Below are 22,932 nucleotides of genomic sequence, written 5' to 3' on the forward strand. Positions count from 1 at the left end.
TTACCTGACTTAAATAACCGTAAGCCCTCTGTACATGACCTTTATAATAATTTTTTAAACTTAAAGATCTAAATATAAAAGCAAAGTTTACTCCAAGAGTTTGTGTTTGTTTTATTTTTTACAATCTGAAATGAAATTGCAAAAAGCCCAAACTGAACCAGTGCTGACCAGTTGAACAGTAGGCCAGGCAGGACACACAATTCCTATCTGGCTTTATTCCAGTTTTGCAGCTTCTGGGAGGTAAGGCCCACAGCCTGAATTTCTCACATCAATCACTGTCAAAGAACTGCTATTACTGTAAAAGAATTTTATTCTCAAAGAAACCATAATGCCACAAAATCTCCCCTTAGCATATTCTGTAAAATCAATATCTAGATTTTCATTTAATTCTGGCTTCTTTCACTTACTGATCTGTGAAGTTGGCAGTTTTCTTATTTTGTTAAGCCTAGATCATTTTTTTCTAACACTGAACAAAGAAGGTAGTTATTGCCAAAATGTAAATTCAAAAAGCAGAAAGCTGTATTAGTCTTAAGTTTAACACATTTTATGGCTCAAGTGGGAAAGGGGTTCCATTTCATAACTGGCTGAGTCAAATAATAAATGGGATTTAAATCACTGCTGTTAAGTTTTGATGTGAAAGAAATTTAAGTAACTTCAATACAAGAAAAAAAAAGATACTTTGCCCCTGACACATATGGAATTAGTTACAATACTTCAATATACTTAATCAATATCACCTCTATAATATTTGAGTTGGAGAGGGCATATTTCATTATTATTATTGTGCATCTAATGCTCATTGATGGTCCACATTCTTAAGTTAAAACAACTAAAAATTCCCTAAAAATGGGAAGGGAAATGTAACATCAAGAAATCCACTAGAATGGCACTTCTCCCATAAAAATAATCTACAAAAAAGTACACTGACTCAATTAAATGTACAGACATGCAAACATGGTTAATGTTAACTGAGAAGGATTTTAATTCGTACATTCCCATGCTACCAACCACATATACTTATTATACGTATATACCCGCAAATTTGCCCACACATACCTAAAACATATTTTTATTTAAGTCAAATCAATGATAAAAATGCTTAGCTAAAACTATGTTTATTTTCTCTCATATGAAACAAAACAAAAATTCAGAACTGCTATAAGTTACCAATTCCCAAATACATTGTATTGATCACCGCTGAAATAGAAGACTTTCATGTGATTTGAGGGCAGTTCAAATTACCATATTTCTAGTTCCGGGCTGGGAAGGTGGCTCAGTGGTAGAGCACTTGCCTTGCATGCCTGAGGCCCTGGGTTTGATTCCTCAGCACCACATAAGCAAAAAAGAAAAAAGCCGGAAGTGGCGCTGTGGCTCAAGTGGTAGAGCGCTAGCCTTGAGCTGAAGAGCTGAGAGACAGCACCCAGGCCCAGAGCTCAGGCCCCACGACCGGACACAAAAAAAAAACACAAAATTTTAAACTCCGTATTTCTGTGTAAAATGTATAGTATGTAGTTTTCTTTCTCTAAAAAATAAAGAGAAACTCTAAACAGCAGAAAAGAAAATCCAATTTTATTTTGTATGTAATGTGATTTTCCAAAGAGCTTTTGAGTTTTAGGACTACAGCTGTCCTTTAAGAAGATATGTACTCAGGGAAGTGGCGCTGTAGCTCAAGTGGTAGAGTGCTAGCCTTGAGCTGAAGAGCTGAGGGACAGCGCCCAGGCCCAGAGTTCAAGCCCCATGACCGACAAAAAAAAAAAAAAAAAAAAAAAAAAAATCACTAAATTAAAAAAAAAAAAAAAAGAAGATATGTACTCAGGGACATTGTCTGTGACAGGTAAGTCCAAAATGAAGCCTAAAAACCAGTTACGTGAGGGTTTTGTAATAGGTGGAAAACAATAAACAGAAAATACAAGCAATGCAGTTATAAACTCAAAAGAACTAAGTAAGTGATCTCCAGAGAATGCAAGGAATACCTCAAGGAACAATCAAAAGATGGTACCACAGGTCCTAGTGGCTTAGGAAGAGCCAAAAGAATCACTAATGAACACAAAAGTTACTGAATTGAGTAACTGCAACAAACATACCAACGTGCATACTTAATGTTTAAAATGGAATCTTTTAAGATTCTTAAAAATTGTAACACTCAGCTGGCAATGGAGGCAAGGTTTAACACTTGCATACTCTGTAGGTAGAAGATAAATGGTATTATAGAACTATTTAGGAAAGCAATCTGACCTGTTTAAAAACCACACATAACCTTTAATTCACTATGCATTTGGTAAAAACACTAGAAAGATAGTAATCCACATACTATAACTTCATATTTTAAGCCTTAAAACTTTTCTTCTTTCTGTTGGTTTTCTTTCTTTATTGATTTTTCCAGTAGTTCCTTACAATGAACATACACTGTCTTTAAAAAAAGTCATATTTTGGTCCATTTGTGTTGTGTCATAAACAAATATTTGTCAAATGAAATTAAACTAGTTAGGGACAGAAGATACAGAGAAGAAAAATCTCACTTAATCATCAGGATACAAGTGTTGAGACTAGGTTAAGTGCAATTTGGAGATAAAATCTTAAATTTTTATGCCAAAATTCACACACTCAAGGGGTAAAAAAAAATCATATTATGACTAAATTCATACTGAATTATCAGCATTTTTCTGAATCTATTTTTTCTTTTATGTCTGGGTTGGGTATATTAATATTAACAAAAATATCCATTTCAGGCCTCATAATTTTAGCAGAAGTACAATTAGTTACCTAACAGATGAGTATACACACTACAGTATACTTTGATATTTAAAGATACAAAGGATATAAACAGTGTTTTGGGTTTTTGTTGGTCGGTCATGGGGCTTGAACTCTGGGCTTGGGCGCTGTCCCTGTACTCTTCAGCTCAAGGCGAGCGCTTCTGGGTTGGCTTTGAACTGTGATCCTCAGATCTCAGCCTCCTGAGTAGCTAGGATTACAGGTGTGAGTCACTGGCACCTGGCAAAGAGTGGTATTTTTAAAGTAGTAAGTAACTTAGAAAAACAAAGCTATCTAACTTCTACATATTATTTCATACCTTGCCAAATGAAATAACAGCAAAGTATCTTAGATCAGTATTTCACAAAAACAAATTCATGAACTAATTGAAATAAATAAAAATCAAATTTTTATGCAAGGGCTAAAATCAGAAACTTTCATCTAAGAAATTACCTAAGTTAGATTCGACAAAATGAAATTCTGAACATACCTAAAAGATCAAAGTTTAAGAAAATACATTTCTTAACACTTGAATGGAGAGTAATGGATTACTCTGCGCCTAATTTCTATTTCCTCATCTTGCCATAATCAAAACACATTTCCTATTTCCATTATCTCCTCATGTATCCCTTTGTAAAATGGGGATAATAATGGTTCTATTATTCTTGAAGTTGTATGGCTTCAATGCTATAATCTACAACGGTAGTGTAAATCTATGACGTTACTACTTTACAGCTTTTCAACTTTATGACGGTGTAAAAGCGATGGAAACCAAACTTGGAATTTTGATCTTTTCATGGATGAAGTGATATGTAGTGAATAACAGAGGGAACCCTGACTCCTTCAAGGAAATAAACAAGAGCTGCTAAATGAAGATGCTCAGCAGACTGGTACTAAGTCCAAGTCAATTTACAGCATAAGGTTTCAGGGAAGCAATTTCACAGTTAAGTCAAGAATCACCTGTACAAAATACATGGTGTATAAAAATGAAAATCTAAATCACTAAAATTGTATAAATCATTTGTAATGATTCAAGCTCCATGATAATTTGTTTTGTACCTTTAGCCATCAACTTCTTATCAAATAATAATATGGATGATTCAGCTAACACCCGTTCCTATCAACTCCTGGAATTACGAAGATACAATAATGCTCTTTTTTAACTATACAAGATAGTATTTACATGCAAGAACATCTTACTTGACTAACTATAAAGTAAGACTAAACAATCAACAGTCAAGATAAGGCTGCAATTAATTTAATCTTCAACTTAACTTACACTAAAGTCAGAAATAATTATAAACGGGGCTGGGAAGGTGGCTCAGTGGTAGAGCGCTTGCCTTGCATGCATGAGGCCCTGGGTTCGATTCCTCAGCACCACATAAGCAAAAAGAAAAAAGCCGGAAGTGGCGCTGTGGCTCAAATGGTAGAGTGCTAGCCTTGAGCTGAAGAGCTGAGGGACAGCGCCCAGGCCCAGAGTTCAGGCCCACGACTGGACCCAAAAAAAAAGAAAAAAGAAATAATCATAAACGAGCCGGGCGCTGTTGGCTCACGCCTGTAATCCTAGCTACTCAGGAGGCTGAGATCTAAGGATCGCGGTTCAAAGCCAGCCCGGGCAGGAGAGACCGTGAGACTCCTATCTCCAATAAACCACCAGAAAACCAGAAGTGGCGCTGTAGCTCAAGTGGTAGAGTGCTCGCCTTGAGCTGAAGAGCTGAGGGTCAGTGCCCAGGCCCAGAGTTCAAGCCCCATGACCGACAAAAAAAAAAAAAAGAAAGAATCATAAACAAGATTACTTGACTAGACTTTCATCCTCAGCAAATAAAATTATTTTTAAAAAGCTAGTAAAATTATTAAATAAAAAGAAAATAAGAAAAAATAGTTAGAAATCAAGGGTATGATAGATAAATTTAACAACAACAAAACGTAACTAACTGGAAAAAATACTATTTAAGGCACTGCAGTTCAATTTTAGGAGATATTTACTATAGAAATAAATAGACTATAATTGTTTCCAATGGATCTTGAGAATTATCGTCCAATATGGCTAATTTCTTATGAATCTTACCAACAGATTAGTCTACTAATCGGGACAAAGCCCCTGATAATATAATCTCTTCTCAAGGTCTGACTAGTGAACATTGTTTCACTGAAGGTAGTCTAGGATGTGAACCTTTTATAGGACACTTTATATCCAAATCATATGCATGACTTAAGAATCATACTAGGTTATAGGTCCTCAATTAACATTTTGGAATTTTTTTCTTACAAATAAGAAATCACACGTTGATGTGTACCGGTTGAAATGTGTTGTATTCAGTCATTTGTGGCCCTGACTGAGATGCTATTGTGAAGCATTGCCTCTCAATGACTTAGTGATTACCTTCTCAATTTTTTTATTTTAATTATATCAAATCTACCACTTTATGAGTGGAAAATAACACTATATGGTTTGTATATGTTGCAATAGTTCTTCAAATAAATCCTATAAAGAAAAATGACTGCTGGGCACCAGTGGCTCATGCCTGTAATCCTAGCTACTAAGGAGGCTAAGATCTGAGGATCACGGTTCAAAGCCAGCCCCAGGTAGTAAAGTCTATGAGACTAGTATCTCCAATTAACCACCATTTTAGAAAAACAGAAATGGTACTGTAGCTCAAGTAGTCAAGTACTTGCCTTGAGCTGAAGTGTTGAGGGACAGCGCCCAGGCCCAGAGTTCAATCCCCATAGCCAAAAAAAAAAAAAAAAAAAAACCTTATGGGAGGAGTCCAAAGGTATAACTCTTCCATACATCTAATGAACTGCTTAACAAAATCAATGTCATGAAGCAGCAACATGTCTGGAGTGAAAGGGGAATGGAGGGAGAAGCAAGTTTATACAAAAGGAGGGAGGGTGAACAAATGCAGTCATTATATTCATTGTAGATTATGTAAAACTGTGAACTATGTAACTCAATGGCAGGGATGGAAGGGGAAAGAGAGAAAAGAAAGAGTAAGTGGCACGGATCAAGATGCACTGCCCTCATCATCTGGTTTGGAACTTTTTAAAGTAAAGAAAAGAAAGAAAAAAAAAAACCTTCTAAAGAGAAACTGTCAGGCTGGGAAGGTGGCTTAGTGGTAGAGTGCTTGCCTCACATGCATGAAGCCCTGGATTCCATTCCTCAGCACCATATAAACAGAAAAAGCCAGAAGTGGTGATGTGGCTCAAGTGGCAGAGTGCTAGCCTTGAGCTGAAGAACTGAGGGAAGGCGCCCAGGCCCAGAGTTCAAGCCCCATGACTGACCAAAAAAAAAATAAAGAAACATAAAGAGAAACTGTGTTAAAGAAAATAATTTTGGGGCTGGGCAGGTGGCTCAGTGGTAGAGGGCTTGCCTGGCATGCATGAGGCCCTGGGTTCAATTCCTCAGCACCACATAAGCAAAAAGAAAAAAAAGCCAGAAGTGGTGCTGTGGCTCAAGTTGGAGAGCACTAGCCTTGAGCTGAAGAGCTGAGGGACAGCGCCCAGGCCCAGAGTTCAGGCCCCACGACCGGACCCAAAAAAAAAAAAAAAAAGAAAAGAATTTTGTAAAAAATTGACAAAAAGATGAAAACACTGAATTCCTAAAACTTTTTCTAGCCTCAACTGTGCTCTTCAGCATAATGCTCTCACAAATACCCACAATGCTACAAACCACAGTTCCTCCCTCATAATTCACCTCCAACAAAATTTGCACATAATAGATTAAAATTAACATTTTTGCAGTATGTGAACACCTTCTGTGTGCCAGGCACTGTTCCAGACAATTGGAAATCATTGCAGTACACAAACCTGACATGGGTCCTCCCTTAGGAAGTTGACCTCCTACCATGAGAAGGAAAACAAACAAGAAATAAAGAAAAAGCTTCAGACACCAAGAAGCAACCTCTGTCTGAGCTTACTTTTTCCACTGATCAATAACATACTATACCTTACTTGAAAAACTAAAGGAATAAAGTGGCTAACAAAACATTTTTAGTAGTATAACAATGTAAAACAAAATTACTTTTGAAAAATAATGGGGAATTTCTTTGTTGCTTTGTATGTCCCCCACAGTATAACCCCTGCTTTCACTGTATTTGATGTCCGTATAATTTGTGGAGGGGAAGGGGAAAAACAAGTCCTTTAAATAAGGATACAGGTAGACCCCGTTGCAACAATGAGAAGTACAAGTTGTTATGTCGAAAAGGAACTTTACAACTTTGGTGGGGGGCGGAGGGAGGATGGGAAGGGATGGGAATGGGAAACAAAGGAGGAGGCTACAATGCTTGATACAAAATGTACTCATCTTACCCATGTAATTGTAACTCCTCTGTAAAGTATTTTCACAATAAAAAATAAATAAAAATTTTAAAAAAGAAAAGAAAAATAATGGGGAAATAAAGCCATATGTAATTCTAGCTACTAAGAAGAGATCTGAGGATCATGGTCCAAAATGATCCTGGGCAGGATACACTCATTTCTGTTAACATACCTCCCCTCCATCTCAGGTCCTCTTTCAGGCCCCTCTCTGGCCAGGCCTAACTGCAACTGGCCTTCAGCCCTGGCAGGTCCTCCTGCTTTACTTCCCCTAGCCCCAGCTGCATTGAGGAATGCTGCCTAACTGAAATTGTTACAATCAAAAAAAAAAACCCTGAGCATGCACACAGAGAACTTCCCATCTTCCCACTCCCAGCCCCCTAGAATATAAACATGACACCCCCTCCCTCCCCCCACAACATAAATGTGACCCTGAACAAAGAATGGGCGCCATTTTTTCCTCTCCCGTAGGAGAGATGGCCTTGTCAGCCCTGGCTGGCAATAAACTGTTTTTTTCTGTGTCCGTGTGGTTTTCTGGGCTGGAGCTTACAATCTCTACCAAAAAAAGCAGGAAGCAGAGCTGTGGCTCAAGTGAAAGAGTGCCAGCCTTGAGCGAAAAAAAGATTCAGGAACAGTACCCAGGCCGAGTTCAAGCCCCAAGGCCGGCAAAAGAAAAAGGAGGGAAAATAAAATTTAGAGGGCAGCCGTTTTCAGTGGCAATTAGTTTTAAGCACTGGAACAATGGAGGGTACAAATGTTTTCAACCTTAGCCTGTAGAAGTCAAAAAAGGAAGAATACATTAACAGAAAATCATTAAGTAAACATGCCTAATCATATGCCAAAAGAAATGGTATTAGCCATCACCATTATAAAAAGTTCAGACCAAGCAGGCTGCTGGTGGCTTACACCTGTAATGCTAGCTACTTGGGAAGCTGAGATCTGAGGATTGCAGTTCTAAGCCAGGTCTGAAAGGAAAGTCCGTCCGTAAAGCTCTTATCTCCAATTTACCAAAAAGCCATTAGTGGAACTGTGGCTCAAGTGATGGAGACCTATCCTTAAGCAAAAAAGCTCAGGGACAGCTCCCAGTCCCAGAGCTCAAGCCACTAGACTATCACCCGCCCCCCCCCATCAAAAAAAATTCAGATCACTGCTTTCCAAATATTAATATACTGCAACCTAACTCAGTAAGGCAGGGCAGGGTTGAGAATTTGAAGTTTTCTGTTTGTATTTCTAAAAAGTTCCCTGACGAAGCCAATGATGCTCTGCATCTTACCATCGAAGACATTTAAGAGTAGCGAAATTCTAGTAAGAGTCAGACTTAAACTCATCTGGGGAACAAAGTGAACCTTACAGAGGGTCAACATGAGAATTAGGTTGATCTTATCTAGGAACAATAAAGGAAAAAGTCCAAACTCCAAATTCTGATGTTCTTCAACATTCACTGTCAAGGAAAAGAGAAGCCAAGGTAAAAGGCTATGAGTAGGTGCTTGTGTGTTAAGACAGTGACTGGGTGAACTACTTACTATTAAGAATCCTCAGGAAAGTTGGGTGCTGGTTTCTCATGTCTGTAATCCTAGCTATTTGGAAGGCTGAGAATGGGAGTATTGCAGTTCAAGGCCAGCCTGAGCAGAAAACTCATGAGACCATCTTCTTTTCCCATAGCTTGGTACAGTGGCACAATGGAAGAATTGGAGATTCAAGCCAATGTGAAAGGTCCATGAGACTTCATTTCCAAAGAATAAAACTGGGCGATGATTCTAGCAATGATTGGAATCGTATTGTAGCAGTTGTTCAGGCATGTATTTGCTGAAGGAAGCAAACCCTTACCTTAATAATCAGTGCCAAAGAGACATCAGTGGCTCAGGACAACCAGGAAGGACATAATCAAGACTCTTCACTAATCAGTGAAAGCCAGAACTGAAGGTATGACAAGTGATTGTAAATGCCAGATGTGAGCAAAAAAGCCAAGTGAGCCAAGGCTCACTCCTGTAATCCTAGCTATTCAGGAGGCTGAGGTCTGAGGATGGAGGATCAAAGGCAGCCCAGGCAGGAAAGACCATGACACTCATCTCCAATAAGTCAGAAAAAACCGGAAGTGGCGCTGTGGCTCAAGTGGTAGAGCTCCCGCCTTGAGCTGAAGAGCTCAGGGACAGTGCTCAAACCGAGTTCAAGCCCCATGACCAACAACAAGCCAAGTGAGAGTGTGAGGCCCTGAGTTCAAGCCCCAGTACCAGCACACACACAAAACTAATAGCCAGTGGAAGACAGGGCTGGGAGCATGGCTCAAGCGGTAGAGCACCAGCCTAGTAATCGTGAGGCCCTGAGTTCAAACCCCAGTACCACACACACTAACACACACACACACACACACACACACACACACACACACACACACACACACACACACACACACACACACACACACACACACACACACACAGCCCCAGGGAGAAAACATAAATTAATTGAAATACAAAAGGACAATGTAGCTTTAGGATGAAACATGTAAGACTATTTTCTATAGAGTTCTTTGGTAGCTCCGAAACAGTTTATTCCAAGTTTGAGGTTTCAGAAAAAGCTCCTGATTACTGATTCAGGAAGTCATTAAAAGTCTGCCCTTGAGAAGTTTACATCTGTCAGAAGCCCAGTAAACAAGCAAGGAAATGCCCTTTCCTCTCCTGTCCCCACAGCCTAAACTAAGCTCCTACATCCTTCAACACCTCACTAAGGTTTCTTTTCCATCTCCTAAACATCCTAAAAACAAGACTCCAAATACCTGCCAGAGCCTAACTTGCTTTGATCAGCCCCCAGCCCCCCACCAGAGGACGGAGAAGGCGGTCGTGTCGTGAGAAGCGGTGGCCCAGACCCACCAGCCCGGCGGGACCCGGCGGGACCCGGCTGGGATCTCCGCTCCCCACGTGCGCCTCAACCCCGGGCTCCACTCACCAAGCCATCAATCTGCACTTGCTTCACGGCCGAATCTCCAGAGCCGCCTTTGCCTTTGCCTTTCCCTACTGCGCCGGTGGTGGTACTGGAAGAGGCGGCAGTCGAGCCGGTGCCTTCCTTGCGGGACGCCATCTTTCCAGCCGGACAGGAAGAAAGAGAAACGTGAGTTGCCGGAAGCGGAAGGGCAAGCCTGACGTGACGTCATGCGCAGGTCGGGCTCGAGGGGCGGACCCGCGGGGAGGGACTGAGCACGGCCACGCCTCCCTAGTCCACCCAAGCTCTTTCTCCTTGGGGGCGGGAGCCATTGCGCACGCGCCCTATGCCTGCTTGGGTCTTTTCTCATCGATTGAATGCTTAATGACCAAAAATTGAATTTATAAGCGTGGGGTTATTCTCCATTAGGCAGACGAGCTTAGTAGCTCGCATTTTGTAGCTTCTCCTGCATGGAAATGCTTTTACTTCTAATATAATTCCCGTTTCTTACCCATCAAGGGTTGTCTTAACTCCCATTACACACAGAGAAAATTGAGACATCTTTTCCCAACGAAATTCCGCTAATTAATCACAAGCTAAGGGGAGGAAGGAGGAAGAATAGACAAATGAAGAGAAGAAACGAGTGGGGAAAGCAATCTGAAAAGTCAATGCATATTCTACAAAATTAAGAAACGCCAACTTGAATGGAACGGGGCAAGGCCAAGCTGACTTGTGCAGAAAAATGCGCCATCAGCCAAAACAAAAAACAAAGAACGGAAAGCAAGGGAATAGAGGTTGCTCCTTTTATTATTCCCTCATGCAGGCCCTACCTCTATGTTCACATTGGCTAAATTCAGGTTCAGTCTACAAAAGAATGTGGCTTAATTATCAGGAGTAATTAAAAGTGGAGGAACTTCCAGGAAAGTTATAATGAGCTTGTGACTTTAAATGAGTATCATTATTCCACAATACTGTGAAATTTGGGAAATTATGTAATCACTTAATCACAATTAAAAAAAAAAAAAAGAACCTCGGGGAAGGTAGGGAGGGAAGGAATAGTAGGGGGAAAACAATGGAGGGGTAACAATGCTCAACAGGAAGTGTACTCATTACCTTACTCAAGTAACTGTAACCCTCTGTATAGTATCTTTACAATAAAAAAAAAATTTTTTTTTAAAAAGAAAAAAGTGTAGAAGCTTAAAACAGGCTGTCTTAAAGTGCTCAGGAAAAGGATCTCTGTAACTAAAATGTAATTAACAAGGGAAAACGATTCTCCCAAGATTAACAGAAAGGAAGCAAACTACTTTGATAGAAAAGAGGCTTTTTCTCACATTTATTAAATGGCAACTCCTTTGTACAACTACTTAAAGCTAAAAAAAATTTCAAAAGTAACAAGCTAGCGGGCACCAGTTGCTTATGCCTATAATCCTAGCTACTCAGGAGGCTGAGATAGGAGGATTGCAGTTAAAAGCCAGCCGAGGCAGCAAAGTCCGTGAGACTCTTTATTTCCAATAAACCACTTGAAAACCAGAAGTGGCTCTGCGGCTCAAGTGGTAAAGTGCTAGCCTTGAGCTGAAGAGCTGAGGAACAGTGCCCAGGCCCAGAGTTCAAACCCTATGACTCACAAGAAAAAAAAAAAAAAAGGTAACAAGCTAATATTGTATAGTTTTATGCAATTGTAGATAGTAGTCTCTAGCTATTTAAATTACACAGAAATTAACTGAACCGTGGAAAGGTTGATCAATTATCAGAATGAGTAGCCTTGGCTACTGGGTTTATGTAGACTTACCTAGATAATATAACAACAACAACAAAATGTATTGTTGAAGGGTGATGCAGAACCTACTACCTACAACTCATGCTGACTTGAGACATAACTCTGATACACATACATACATATCTCTTGAAAAGGTACCTGTGGCTCATGCCTGTGATCCTAGCTACTCAGGAAGCTGATAGGATCAAAAATTAAGGTTTAAAGCCAGTCAGGTCAAGTAAGTCCAAGAGACTCTTATCTCCAATTAACAAACAAAAAACAGGAAGTGGAACTTTGACTCAAGGAGTAGAGTTCTAGCCTTAACCACAAAAGCTCAGGACTCTAGTTCCAGCATATAAGAAGTATAAGGAGATTGAAAAATGGAGAGGAGAAAGAAGATTGGCTATAAACCTTGGCACTCAAGGAGCACCATAATGGTTATTTTCCAGAATTTTCATGTATCATATATATTCTAGACTTGGACTTGAAGAACATTAACCTGTAAATAGCTACAGACATCTGCATACTGCCAGTGAAGACCGTAAGGGAAATTTGGTCTTCCACCCTCACCAGCAGTGATGGGATATCATGTCACTCCTCAGTGGAGTGGTTTCAGAGGAGGCCTATGGGAGAGTACGAATTTTATTACAGGCAAAAGATAATCTGCCTTGTGCTGTAGAAAGTAATCATGGGAGTCTTCTACTATTTACTATTCCTATCCCTCTCTTGGTATCTTCAAGGCCCAATGTCCCCTGCAGTTCCTAGCCCTCTACTAGTAACAAGGAACCACCTCTACCCCAAGGTTCTCAAGGGAGGCCAGTGATAACATATAGTGTTACACTACCGTAGGGATGAGTGACAAGAATTCCCTTCTCTTTTCCATTGCCAGACCCCTGTGTCAAAGGAAGCCAGCTGTCTCAAAGAGGCCCAGAATTCCTAACAAAATATACACACATCTGTGTTTCAATCAGAAACAACTCAATATCACATGGAAAAGCAGGAAGATCTCAAACTGGATAAAAAGGGCAACCAATGTACACCAATAGTGAGATGACAAGAGAAGCTACAATATCTAACGAAAGTATTTGTTAAGGAGGCCATCATAAAGTATTTCCATTGACAATCACAAATACAGTTGAAACAATTCAAAGTCTTAGTGACAGAGAAGAAATGTCAGAATAAAATGAGAATTTAGAAATTAACAAATAAGAATGTATAAAATGAAAAACTTAAAATGGAAATGAGAGAATAGTACCCGCAACAGATGAATAAAATAACTGATAACACCATTATGAAAAATGGTAAATAGTATGGCAATTTCACATGATCCAGCAATTTTGCTTCCAGATATATATCCCAAAGAATTGAAAACAGAGCCGGTAATGCACACAAGTAACCTATGAGAAGGATGACACAAGAGGATCACGAGTTCAAGACCAGCCTGGGCTACACCTTGGCCTGTCACAGGTGGCTCACACCTGTAATACTAGCTACTCAGGAGCCTGAGATCGAAGGATCACAGTTCAAAGTCAGCCCAGGCAGGAAAGTCCATGAGACTTTTATCTCCACTTAACCACCAGAAAACCAGAAGTGGCGCTGTGGCTCAAGTGGTAGAGCACTACCCTTGAGCTGTAAGAGCTCAGGGACAGCATCCAGGCTCAGAGTTCAAGCCCCACAACCCACAAAAAGGAAGGAAGGAAGGGAGGGAGGGAGGGAGGGAGGGAGGGAGGGGAAGGAAGGAAGGGACTCAAACATTATTTGTATGAAAGATAGAAAAGACTGAAACATTATTTGGTCTTTTTTTTTTTGGGGGGGGGTCCAGTCGTGGGGCCTGATATCTGGGCCTGGGTGCTGTCCCTCAGCTCTTCAGCTCAAGGCTAGCGCTCTACCACTTGAGCCACAGCATCACTTCCAGCTTTTTTTCTTTTTTGCTTATGTGGTGCTGAGGAATCGAATCCAGGGCCTCATGCAAGGCAAGCACTCTACCACTGAGCCACCTTCCCAGCCCCTGAAACATTATTTGTATAACAATGTCAATTACAACATTCAAAATAGGCAAGTGATTAAAAAATCTACAAACTCTATGGAATATTATTCCATACAAATATGAGTTTACTTATGAGATTTCTAGATTATTCAAATTCATTTAAAAATAGATGAGTATGGAAATATAAATTTTCAAAATTTTGGAATAGATATAACTATATTACTGCTAAGAAGGAAGTTTACAGCTAAGTACCTATGTTAGAAAATAAAAAAGTCTCAAGTCAATCATCAAAGCTCCCTTTTCAGGATCCTAGGGAGAAAATAAAAAGGCAGAACAAACCTAAGACAAGCAGATGAGAAGAAATGACATATTAAATCAGAATACAGAATATACTCAATGTATTCCCTCACACAAATATGGTTGGTCACACTATAAATTACATTTCTTCTCTCTGGAAGGTTGTTTGATATTGTAAGCACTAAGTTCATAGGGTATATTCATTTACTGAACAAAATTCACCATGTATTCCAAATAATATGTTCTTCATTTTCTCTGTCACAAGAACTAACATTTTAGCATAATTCTACATGTGATAGGAATATTTCAAACTTAGTTAAAGGCAAAAAGGGGAGGGGGGAGAAGAGAGACAAAGAGAAAGAATAGCGAAAATCATCCAAACCAAACTGTCTGACCTACTCATGTGCAATTCCAGCACAGAGACAGGAAGCAGAGGCTAGCCTACCACATCAGAGTGAAAAAGTGAAAAAATAAACAGTCTGACTAGTTTTCTGTGTGGCATAACAACTCTACAGATTTGGAAAACACAGCCCAGTGAATACCAGTCTGTGACCAGTCTGTGCCTGAGAATAAGCCAGTATTAGAGTTGTTTTTCTTCATTTGGCCAAGACTTTCTCTCTTTGTTGTTGGTGGTTATGGTGGTAGTGGTCATGGGACTTGAACTCTGTGCTGGGCATTGTCCCTCAGCAATTCAGCTCAAGGCTATGCTCTACCACTGGAGCCACAGCACCACTTCCATTTTTCTGACTGGTTTATGGGAGATAAGAGTCTCACAGACATTCCTGCCAGGGCTGGCTTAGAACCACAATCCTCAGATCTCAGCCTCCTGAGTAGCTAGGATTACAGGCGTGACCCACCACTCTGGGCTTGGCCAAAACTTTCTTACTAAACTAAAGGGGGTAAAATGAAAGATCAAGTTCACCAAAGATGAGCCAAATGATTCTGAAATGCCACTTTGTTCATATTCTGTATTGAAATAAAGCTAGTGATTCTGCAATGTCACAATTTCCCATTCAAGGATTGACTGCTTTCAGATCTCTGTAGAATGCTTAGTTCCTTTGAAGATCTTTCAGAATGGGATCTAAGCTGAGCAGTGCATTTAACAATGGAGCAGAATAACACAAAACATATCTGCTCAGGACTCCCAGCCAACCTCTACTGAACCAGCTTATCTGTCTTGGTGGGAAAAGAACTAAGCAGAATAATCTGACCATCTATTTCCTATTTTTTCCAGAAGACACTATGTTCATGACAAGCAACTGAGGTAGTAAATCTTTTCTAGTACTTATCAGATACAAAGGAAGAAGGACTGGTTCAAATGGTAGAACACAAAGTTATTGTCCCTGAGTTCAATCCCCAGTACCACCAAATACATTTAAGAAAAGAAACACAATAGGAGAATATCAGAGAGAAAAGGAAACAATAGATTAAAAACAATGGAGGTAAAAAAGTATCATTTTTGACCGGGCGCTGGTGGCTCACGCCTGTAATCCTAGCTACTCAGGAGGCTGAGATCTGAGGATCACGGTTCAAAGCCAGCCCTGGCAGGAAAGACTGTGAGACTCCTATCTCCAATAAACCACCAGAAAACCGGAAGTGGCGCTGTAGTTCAAGTGGTAGAGCGCTCGCCTTGAGCTGAAGAGCTGAAGGACAGTGCCCAGGCACAGAGTTCAAGCCCCACGATCGACAAAAAAAAAAAAAAGTATCATTTTTGGACTGGGAATGTGGATTAGTGGTAGACTGCTTGCCTTGCATGCATGAAGCCCTGGGTACCATTCCTTAGTACCACATGCACAGAAAAAGCTGGAAGTGGTGTTGTGGCTCAAGTGGTAGAGTGCTAGCCTTGAGCAAAAAGAAGCTCAGGGACAGTGCCCAGGCCCTGAGTTCAAGCCCCAGGACTTACCAAAAAAAAGTATCATTTTCACAAGAAGTATTTAACAAGAGATTGTATAATGGTTACATGTTCTTATCTCGGTGAAGATTATCTTCTGGGGAAAGGACGTATATAATATTTCTTCCCTTCCTTCTTTTTCTTTCCTCTCTTCCTGTCTTCCTTTCTTCCTTTCTTCCTTCTTACCTTCCTTCCACTGCAAAACCATAGTCGTCTTATCTGTATCTGTCCCATTAGGGAAGCTATATCTATCTATCTATCTATCTATCTATCTATCTATCTATCTATCTATCTATATGTGTGTGTGTGCGTTTTTTTTTTTTTTTTGTCGGTCATGGGGCCTGAACTCTGGGCCTGAACGTTGTCCCTTAGCTCTTCAGCTCAAGGCTAGCACTTACCACTGGAGCCACAGTGCCACTTCTGCCTTTTTCTGCTTATGTGGTGCTGAGGAATAGAACCCAGGGCCTCATGCATGCAAGGCAAGCACTCTACCACTGAGTCACCTCCCCAGCCCCAAGACTATATTTTTTATGCAGTAATCTTATGGCAGCTCTCAAAACAGCAAATGAGCCACTCCTCAGGGAGTCACAAACAATAGGATATAAGAAAAGATTAGGAACTGAACCCTCCAACAGCACTTACTCATTGAGGAAGGATCAGAAAGCTTCACTGCATGGGAACAGGAAGAAGATAATAACTGTCACTTCTCTTCAGATGTTCATACATCAGAATTTATGAACTAGGTCTAAGACACAAAAATTAGAAATCTAATTAGACAAAGTCAGGAGAATCAATTTTGTACTGGCCAGCTTTCAATCACTATTATAAAACACTGGAGAAAAGCACTTTAAAAAGAGGAAGAGCTGATTTTGGCTCTATGATTTCAGAGGCTTCAGTTTATATTTGCTTGGCCCAGCTACTTCCACTAATAGCAACACAAAAGGAAGAAAGCACAGCAGTGGAGCTCTGTTCAATTCATGGAAAATAAAAGAGACAAGTATCTGCGGTCTCAACATTCTCATCAAGACACTCGTCTAGGCTGGGAATGTGGTAGAGTGCTTGCCTAGCATGCATGAAGCCCTGGGTTCAAGTCCTCAGTACCACATAAACAGAAAAAGCCAGAAGTGGCAATGTAGTTCAAGTGGTAGAATGCTAATCTTCAGCAAAAGAAGCTCAGGGAGTGCCCAGGCCCTGATTTCAATCCCCAAGACTGGCAAAAAAAAAAAAAAAAAAAAAAAAGACACTCACCCAATGACTTGACTTTGCTCAAGACCCAACCCGTGAACTATCATACAGCTCTCAATAGTGCCACAGTCTTAGTGACCAAGTCCTTAACCCAGCCTTTGGGATAACTCTATTCAAACTGTGGAGTTTAATTTAATTCCAAATTAAAATAATATTTTCCATTTGGTAAAACAAAACAATTTGGCTTGGGCTGGGAAGGTGGCTCAGTGGTAGAGCGCTTGCCTTGCATGCCTGAAGCCCTGGGTTCAATTCCTCAGCACCATATAAGTAAAAGAAAAAAGCCGGAAGTGGCGCTGTGGCTCAAGTGGTAGAGCGCTAGCCTTGAGCTGAAGAGCTGAGGGACAGTGCCCAGGCCCAGAGTTCAGGCCCCATGACCGGACCTCCCCCCAAAAAAAAAACAAAACAATTTGGCTTAAGGCATTAAGCACTGTGCTTGATGATGAAGTCAAACAGGAAAGATGCCTCACCTAAGGAGCTCATTTAAAGCAGCGAATAGCAGCAATTCTCCATCCAGTCTTCATCAAGAATGGAAAAAGCATATAGGCAGAATATGTTAAATATCTTTAAATAAAGGTATTATACAGATGACATTTATAACATAAACTTTGGGAGTATTTTGCCTAGATTTAACAAAGATTCCATCAAGAATTACTTGGGCTGTAAGCAAAACCAAACAAATAACAAAAAAAAAGCTTACTTTAAACAATAAATCTCTATATGAAGCAAATGGCTATCTAGAAGAGGAATTCACTGCCTTTAACGTTTTGGTCTGAACAGACTAACACTATAATCTCAAAATAGTAGCCAATTGATACAATGTACTTCTTTTTACTTCAAGAAAAACTTTCCCCAAAGCTTTCTTTATTTTGCTTGGTACCAATTTAAATTTAACACAATTTAAGTCCTTTTGTACCCATGTAGAGAATGAGACAATCAGAGGTTATGCTTTGAATAACTAAATGATTTGTTCAGTGTGCTGAAAGGTACAATAGAGAGGATAAAGTGGGGGCCAACAAAAAGAAAGTACTAGTCATTTATATAGAAGACTCAATATGTGGGTCTTTTCTATGTTTTTGTTAAAATAATATGTTTTAGAATGGCATTTGACCTTTCCATCCACTATTTTGATTATGACTTACTAATATTAAAACAAAGTGATCTTGCCCTGACAAAATTTGAGAATACTCTAACGGTGACTTTTATTTTGTATAATATCATGTAACAAATGCCTCATATTGGTGTAATTCAATTATAAACACTAGCCTTTGAAATAATATTCTACTGAATTATTGAAAGCATGTTTGATTTCTTGCCACCAGGAATTCAGTTTCTGCTCTAAAGTCCTGCTGTTTAAAAATATACACGAAACCATGAGTGAAAGAGTTGTCAACATTTTGTTCAATATAAATAAATAGTGGTTTTAGAAATCCTTTTAAATCTGTATTCTGACATAATGGTCAATCTTTAAACTTCTTTAAGTAACAATACTAATATTTGCCTAACTAGAGAAATTTTATAAGGCCTCATTAATCTTCTAAAATGCTTTGATGGGCTAAAATGAATGACCCTCATATACTATAAACGTCTGTACTCATTTCAGTTATGATTAAATTAAATTTCAAAAGGCAATTTATTTTTCATCAAAGTAAAGCCAAACTTTTTCTCATTGCTACTTCTTAACTTTCTACTCTCTACCAATTTTTTTTACCACTTTAATTAATACCATTAAACATTTTTGTAGTAAAATACCAATGAAGAGCACTGTTGAAGTCTGCTACAGTGAATTACTGAATTCTTTTCAATCTGCCTCCAAATAAATGGATGCAGTAAACATACTAATTTTGTTTCATAGTTAGTGGGCAAGTGCTTTCTGATACTATTAGGTACTCTTGGCTACACATCTTTCCTACACTGTCTGATTTAGATAGGTCCTTAACAAGCAGAAATACCTTGAAATGTTTCTTTTGGTGCTGAAGATAGAACCCATGACCTAGCACATTCTGCACAACTGTTCTACTATTGTTCTGTATCCACAGCCTGTCTCTGTAACATTTTTGCTTCTGAGATACAGGTCCTTGTCATTGGACCTGAAGGAATAGCTCACCAATACTAACAGAAACCTTGTTTGATTTCCTTAACTAGCAACAGTGAAACACCAGGATCTTCTTCACATTTGTAGTCTAAGCATGAGATTCTTACTTAACTTTCTTAAAAGAAAATACATCCTACTGACATACCAGATTCAAATCCAATCGTTACCCTTTTATAAGAAACAATGACAATACAGTTGATGCAGTATGTCAAAGGTTGTGTGAAGAAAGTGGCTCAAACCTGTAATCCTGGTTACAATTTACAACAGCTGGGCATTAAATTTGTGAGATTCCATCTCCACCAATGACTGAGCAGCTCATATCTATAGGGTAGTCTGAAACTATGAGGAAAGCACAATGACATGGTAGAGTGCTCTCTTCATTTCAGTGACATGGGGGAGCACAAAAACGAAGACTATCTTCAGGTCCAGCCCAGGCAGAAAGCAAAACAAAACCCTACCTGGAAAATAACCAATGCAAAAAGGGGCTGGCAGACCCACTCAGGTGATATAGAGTGACTGCTTATCAAGCAGGCATTGAGTTCAAACCCCAGTATTGTCTCCAAAAGGGGAGATTTTTAAAAAATTTGGTAACATTCTACCTTTGAGAGAAAACTTAGAAAGTAGGATTTTTAGTTTGATCAAAAGAAGAGCAATTGTATGGTGAACACCAACTAACAGCAAGGCCTCATTAAGGAAATCTGTCAATATAAACCTCTCATATCAAACCACTAATAATTACAGAATAAGCTTTAACTTTTTAAGTTAGGATTAGATTTGGCTGTCTATAGAAGAAATTTAAAAACCAAAGTAGAATTTTCTTTTTTGTCATATAAAACATTTCAGGGGAAGGAAGTTTAGGCTGGGGCAAACAGTTTTCTGGGTTACAAGGCATCTAGGTTTCCTCTATCTCCTTTACCAGTCATAGGCTACTGCTTCCATCCTGGTGACCTCACAGTTTATCATCAGAGACTCGAATTGTATTCACCACATCTAAATTTTAGAACTAGACAGGAAGGAGGTCAAATTGTGAGTGCCAATAGCCAAGCTATGTCTTCCAGTAGTCTGCAGCAGACTTCCCAGAAATCCTTGCAACACTTACCCTTATAAATCTTTGGCTCAAATATCATCATGTGGTTAGAACTGCTGCACAGAGGCGGGAATTGGATTCTCTTATAGGGCACATTACTGTCAGGAGTAAAATCAGAATTTGTTTTATCCAGAAGAGGAGAAAGAGTTGATGGAAATTCCCTGTGGTGTTTTTGTGGGAAATGATATCTAACCATCGAAAGTAATAAATGAGAGTTCTGCCAATTGTGTGTGTTTCCACAAGGATTGTTATGTGAGATAAGTGTAATGCATAGAAATCATAAAATGTGATTTCACCCTGGGTTCGATTCCTCAGCACCACATAAGAAAAAAGCCGGAAGTGGCACTGTGGCTCAAGTGGTAGAGTGCTAGCCTTGAGCTGAAGAGCTGAGGGAGAGCGCCCAGGCCCAGAGTTCAGGCCCCACGACCGGACCCCCCCCCAAAAAAAATAAGATGTGATTTCATTTTTGTAATAAAAACTATGTATGTACACGTATATGCATATGATATATACACATATGATGTATGCAGAAAGATACACAATAATCTGTAAAGTGTTATCTGCATAATGGAAGAGAAAGCAAACAGCTTTTTATTCCAATTATTATCATAGGCATTATTTATATAATCTGGAAAACAAAGAATATTTTATCAAACATGACACATTTACATCTAACCTTTAATGGTACTTCTGACACATATAAACTTTCACTGTGGAGCTGGGAAGGTGGCTCAGTGGTAGAGCGCTTGCCTTGCATGCCTGAGGCCCTGGGTTCAATTCCTCAGCACCACATAAGCAAAAAGAAAAAAACCAGAAGTGGCGCTGTGGCTCAAGTGGTAGAGTGCTAGCCTTGAGTTGAAGAGCTGAGGGACAGCGCCCAGGCCCAGAGTTCAGGCCCCACGACCGGACCCCCCCCCATCAAAAAAAATAAATAAATAAAATAAAAATAAACTTTCACCGTATGGCACTCTACCGTGGAGTTTCTCCTTGAGCACCTTAGTGAAAAATTAAATAGGACCTCAAAACAAAGCAGTTTGCCTATCTTGTTCTAAAACATGTATTTATGTGGCTTAATTATTTATTTAGAGAGCATATTAGCTGCATAATTTAGGAAGAACACGTTATTCTTTTGGAGATAATGAATGTTAACAAATATTTATAAATATTTAAATATGAATATAAAACAGAATAACACCACATTAAGCACCTTAGATGAAGTCTCTAATGTTTATGAAGTTAAACAAAGGTACACTTAACACGAAATGAAACAAAATAATCTTTATGTACTATGTCTAATGTTTACCTGTTTCATTCAATTTAGGCAATGAATCTTTCATGAAAAAATCCTATTTAGGTATTAGTCAGACCTTTCAGAATAAATCATTTTCATGTAAACTTGGTTCCTCAAATTTTTATGAAGAAAAAAAGATCTTCAAAGTATGCACAATATCATGTTGTAAATGTTATTGGACCCATACATAATAAAAAAAACACGAAGAGCATGAAAAATAAAATTAATCTTCTATGGATCTCAACCAGATGTGTATGTTCTATGTGGCATGGAGCTCAAGGAAAAAAATCTAAAAGCTGGTACTGCTAAGGCATCGTTGCTCTTGTGCGGAGGCCACTTTTTTCAATGACTATTGCAGTTTTTATTTTTTATTTATTTTATTTTATTTTATTTTTTGTCCGGTCGTGGGGCCTGAACTCTGGGCCTGGGCGCTGTCCCTCAGCTCTTCAGCTCAAGGCTAGTGCTCTACCATTTGAGACACAGCGCCACTTCCGGCTTTTTTCTTTTTGCTTATGTGGTGCTGAGGAATCGAACCCAGGGCCTCTTGCATGCAAGGCAAGCACTCTACCACTGAGCTACCTTCCCATCCCTTATTTTTTATTTTTTAAATTAATTAATTAATTTATTTATTTTTTGGGGGTCCGGTCGTGGGGCCTGAACTCTGGGCCTGGGCACTGTCCCTCAGCTCTTCAGCTCAAGGCTAGCGCTCTACCAGCCACAGCGCCACTTCCGGCTTTTTTCTTTTTGCTTATGTGGTACTGAGGAATCGAACCCAGGGTCTCGAGCATGCAAGGCAAGCGCTCTACCACTGAGCCACCTTCCCAGCCCTATTGCAGTTTTTAATAATGATATTACAATAAATTTTAAAAGTTATTTAAAGTTATATTCAAATAGTTCATTCAATAATGACAATTATTTGGCTTTTGCTTAGGTTGTGGCCAAATATTGATTTGCCAGTACTTGGTCACTGGCATTTTGACAAAAGTATATTAAGCAGACCACTTAATGAAAATATCATACTGAATAGCAGTGGTGTCCTACTGCAAGAGGTCACTCCGGAACATTAATGAGCATAATAATGACCAGGGGAGATTTTAATAAATGTCACTTCCTCTCTGAATCTTGATGTACTGTCTTACTGTTATTTTTTTCATAAGTAGATGCAAATTCTCAATAAAAAAAATACCAGATGCTAAGGTTCTACTGTAAAATTAAAATTTGTGGGTAGAGGGGACCAGATATGTAGCTTTTATTAGAGTGTGTTGTTACAGTTGTTCTATTAGGTGTTAGTCCATTACTATG

At 39.3% G+C, this 22,932-nt stretch overlaps 1 protein-coding gene across 1 annotated transcript in view; it reads right to left on the bottom strand.

The window, feature by feature from the left end:
* Eif3h (eukaryotic translation initiation factor 3 subunit H) overlaps window positions 1-10,191 on the bottom strand; it is a 95,275-nt gene extending 85,084 nt beyond the window's left edge. The window contains exon 1 of the mRNA XM_069991295.1: window positions 10,012-10,191. Coding sequence (XP_069847396.1) covers window positions 10,012-10,143 — 132 coding nt within the window. The 5' untranslated portion in view covers window positions 10,144-10,191. The remainder of the gene's footprint in view (window positions 1-10,011) is intronic.
* Window positions 10,192-22,932: the final 12,741 nt, after the last annotated feature.

The sequence above is a fragment of the Dipodomys merriami genome, unplaced genomic scaffold (assembly GCF_024711535.1).
Source record: "Dipodomys merriami isolate MVZ:Mamm:240054 unplaced genomic scaffold, mDipMer1.0.p SCAF_4, whole genome shotgun sequence".
Lineage (NCBI taxonomy): Eukaryota > Metazoa > Chordata > Mammalia > Rodentia > Heteromyidae > Dipodomys > Dipodomys merriami.